The sequence below is a fragment of the Carlito syrichta genome, unplaced genomic scaffold (genome assembly GCF_000164805.1).
Source record: "Carlito syrichta isolate Samal-C Ts95f unplaced genomic scaffold, Tarsius_syrichta-2.0.1 Scaffold305619, whole genome shotgun sequence".
Lineage (NCBI taxonomy): Eukaryota > Metazoa > Chordata > Mammalia > Primates > Tarsiidae > Carlito > Carlito syrichta.
The window spans coordinates 457,931-461,769 of NW_007249715.1; the positions used below are offsets into that span (position 1 = coordinate 457,931).

Here is a 3,839-nt window from a genome sequence, read left to right on the forward strand (position 1 = left end):
TACAATAAAATCAAAAAATTAGCTGGGCATGGTAGTGCGTGCCTGTAGTTCCAGCTACTTGGAAGGCTGAGGCGGAAGGATCGCTGGAGCCCAGCAGGTAGAGGCTGCGGTGGCCGGGAGCGGCCACTGCATTCCAGCCTGGATGACAGAGTGAGACTCTAACTCAAAAAAAAAGGAAGACACCCAATAGGCTGTCTGGGGACAGGGTGGTCTGTGCCCAGGAGCCCACGGGCCCAGGGCAGAGACAAGAACATGCTGGACTTGGAGATGGACAGGAGAGGCAGGTGCCATCTGCAAAGGAAGGAGCCCTGCGCTCTCTGGCCCATGGCTTGCCTGCACAGTGTAAGCACCCCAGGAAAATGAGACAGAGAGGACCTATGGGAACAGTGCTCTCACTCAAGACTTTCACTTCCTGGAGGGACAGGAGGAGGTCACAGAGACAGAGGGGCATGTGGTCACACAGAAGGACTTGTGGGCCTGGAAGGCAACTGGAGGGTCTAGTAATTTCTCCTCAAGACAAGGAGATCAGAAGGGGTTTGTGTGTGTGTGTGTGTGTGTGTGTGTGTGTGTGTGTGTCCAGAGAAGCAGCAGGACAGAAAGGTCTGGAAATACTGTTGTTGGTTGGCTTTGAATCCCCACTCTGAACTGCAGGCCCTTTATCTGTGCCACAGGGGCTCGGCTTGAAGTGTGGTTTCAAAATCAAGAGTTGAATCAGAGCAATAGTCCTCAGTGTTTAGTTTCTCAAGCCAACATAAGAGTGTGTGAGAGTGTGTTCCAATCGCCATCACAATGTCTCTGCGTAGCGTATACCTCTGATTGTTGCCAGAGCCCCCACCACTCCTTACTGCCTTCTGCCTGGCCACACTCCCACAAGCACAGCCTCCTCAGTGCTTGAGTTTGCCATCCTTGGCTTGGAGGCCTCTGAGGTCCTTTCAAGCACTGACCTGCAGGAAAGGTGATGGCCTGGGGTGGAAGGATGGCTGGGGCAGGGAGAGGCGGGTCTAGTTCTGTCCAGCGATGGAATTGAGGTGCACAGGAGGGTCTTTTTCTGCAGAGGCTGGGAGGGGACCGGTCCTGAGCTCCCAAACAGGCCAAGGCCACAGCGGAGGGGGCAGGAAGCACCAGAGTTGCCCCATCTGAGTGTCAGTGCACCTTCCCAGCTGTGGTGCCAGCTCAGCCTGACGGGCAGATGCTGATTGGGAGCCATGGGACACATGGTTCCCACTGGAACAAGCCTGCTGCTCCTGCCTGCCCTCACCAGCCTTTGCCCTTAGGACTCTTGGCACTTCCAGGCAGCTCCCAGCCCTGCTGAGCTTGAACCAACCAGCCTGTGACAGGACAAAAGTGGCCCAGGGCAGGGAAGCTGCAAACGAGCACAAGATTGGATGCAGTCCCAGTCACAGGGCTCAGTCTTAGAGGCCAGGCAAGGAAGATGGACCGACCCAGCCATAGACACAGCTGGGTTTACAACAGCCTGGTGGCACAGGGTCAACTCAGGAGTCGTGAGACCTGAGGGCTGGGCACTGCTCTGCTTCTGACAGGCTGTGTGGCCCGGGGTAAGCCCATTCTCCTCTCTGGTTTCCAGGATGAAGAAGGAGAAGATAAGCCGAGTGGGTGGCAGCCAGCATGCACAATGCCTTCAGCCTTGTCCAGAGTGTAAGGCTGGGATCTGAGCCCCTCCCGGCTTGCCTGGTCCACAGGATCCAAGCGGCCTTCCCCCTGCGTGTCCCAACATTCCTAGCGGCAGTCAATGACCTGGAAAGGCGTCCAACAAGTTTTTTCTGGAAGGGAACCTGACCCTGGCAGGAGGGGCAGGGGGTAGGGGTGGGAAGATGAGGATCTTGTGACTGCAGCTACCAAAGCCAGCCTCCAAACTCGGTCCTGACCCCACCAGCCCTAGAGTGCCAGAGGGCCTGAGATGAAACACAGCCTGGTCCTGCATGCCAGGACCTGGCATCAGAGCCCAGCAGTTGGTAGGTCTGGCTGTGAATGAGCGGTACCTGGGCCTCACCACAGGGGTTCTATTCAGGGAGTATGGGGCTGGGCCCAGGAATCTGTTTTTTGTTTCTTTGCTTGGTTTTTGGTTTTGAGTTGGAGTCTCACCGTGTCACCCAGGCTGAGGTGCAGCAGTATGATCAAGGCTCAGCACAGCCTCAACCTCCTGAGCTCAGAAGATCCTTTTGCCTCAGCCTCCTAAGTAGCTGGGACTACAAGTGCACAATACTACACCCAGCTCATTAAAAAAAAATTTTTTTTTTTTTTTGTAGATATGAGGTCTTGCTATTTGAACTCCTGGGCTCAAGTGATCCTCCGGTCTCCGTCTCCAAAAGTGCTGGGATTACAGGCATGGGCTATACTGTACCTGATCCAGAAATCTGTATTTTTATTATTTTTTAATTTTTAAAAATTTATTGTAAAGACGAGGTCTCACCAAATTGCCCAGGCTGGTCTTGAACCCCTGGGCTCAGGTAATCCTCTCACCTCCACCTCCCAAAGTGCTGGGTTTGCAGGTGCTGAGTTTACACTTTACACTGCACTCAACCCAGGGGGAAAATAAATAAATAAATAAAATTATATATTCATATATATTTTGAGTTGGAATCTCACTCCGTCGCCCAGGCTGGAACATGCAGTGGCACGCTCCCGGCCACCGCAGCCTCAACCTGCTGGGCTCAGGCAATTCTTCCGCCTCAACCTTCCAAGTAGCTGGAACTACAGGCGCACGCTACCATGCCTGGCTAATTTTTGATTTGTTGTAGAGACGACATCTCACCAAGCTGCCCAGGCTGGTCTCGAACCCCCGAGCTCAGGCAATCCACTTGCCTCAGCCTCCCAAAGTACTAGGATTACAGGCTTGAGCCACTGAGCCCGGCCTGGAATCTATATTTTTTAAGGAGCATTTCCCCTGGCTCCCCCGACCACCACACACTTGCCCCATGGGGATTCCAAAAAATAAACCGGGCTTTATTTCCTAGAAAGCCACCAGAAGTTCTCTGCCACTAGGACATCTACAATTTCCGCATTGCCCTGAGGCAGGGTAGCAAGCACAGGTTAGGCATAGATAGAGGGGTTTCTGGAATGTGAGTTCGGTGTGGATTCTCAGTCCACCCCACACCTCAGCTTGCCAGAGGAAAACTCTATCAAGGTGGCTCCTGGACCCAGGATCAAAAGCCATAGAAATGATCATAAGACCACTGCTCCACCCATCCGAGCCCGAGAGATCTCAATCTCTCAGGAGTTATCTGGGTCCCACCCTCCCTAGCATATCAATCATTGCAAAGGGATATCAGGCTTATCATCAAAAGCAAAAAGCACGGTTTCTCTCGCCCATGCTAGCTCGGGCCTGTCTCCCTTTCTTTCTTCTCTTCTTTCTCTAATAAACTTTGTTTTAAAACTTTGCTGGCCACTCTAAAATTCATTTTAGGGTGAGTCAAAAAATCCACGAGTTTGGTGCTGCACCCCACTGGCATCACCCCAGCTGAACCTTCCAGACCCTCCCTTCTGCCACCCTCTAAATGGGGTTGGAAACCCCAGAACCAGATCCGACACTTCCTTGATGCCGACACTGTTCCTTGTTAGAGTTCTCGGCCCCTTCTGCTGCCATGCCCTAGACCTAGGAGGCTCCAGCCCTTCAGCCTAAATGCTGCCACAGTTTTTAGGTCTTTCCTCGAATCCAGTCTCCCAAACTGCAGTCATTCATCTGCCATCTTGACAATGTTTTTGCTCATGTCTGCATACCACTTGTTCTAGAATTTACCTTAGTATTTTCCATAAATTGATGTTTTAAATAAATTAAATAAATTAATTTTATTTTGGTTTTTTTGTTGTTGTTTTTTTGA

The 3,839-nt window shown here is 51.9% G+C and overlaps 1 protein-coding gene across 1 annotated transcript in view; it reads right to left on the minus strand.

The window, feature by feature from the left end:
• The window catches only part of LOC110595957 (ADAMTS-like protein 4), a 7,100-nt gene extending 3,496 nt beyond the window's left edge, over positions 1-3,604 (minus strand). The window contains exon 1 of the mRNA XM_021714313.1: positions 3,548-3,604. Coding sequence (XP_021569988.1) covers positions 3,548-3,604 — 57 coding nt within the window. The remainder of the gene's footprint in view (positions 1-3,547) is intronic.
• Positions 3,605-3,839: the final 235 nt, after the last annotated feature.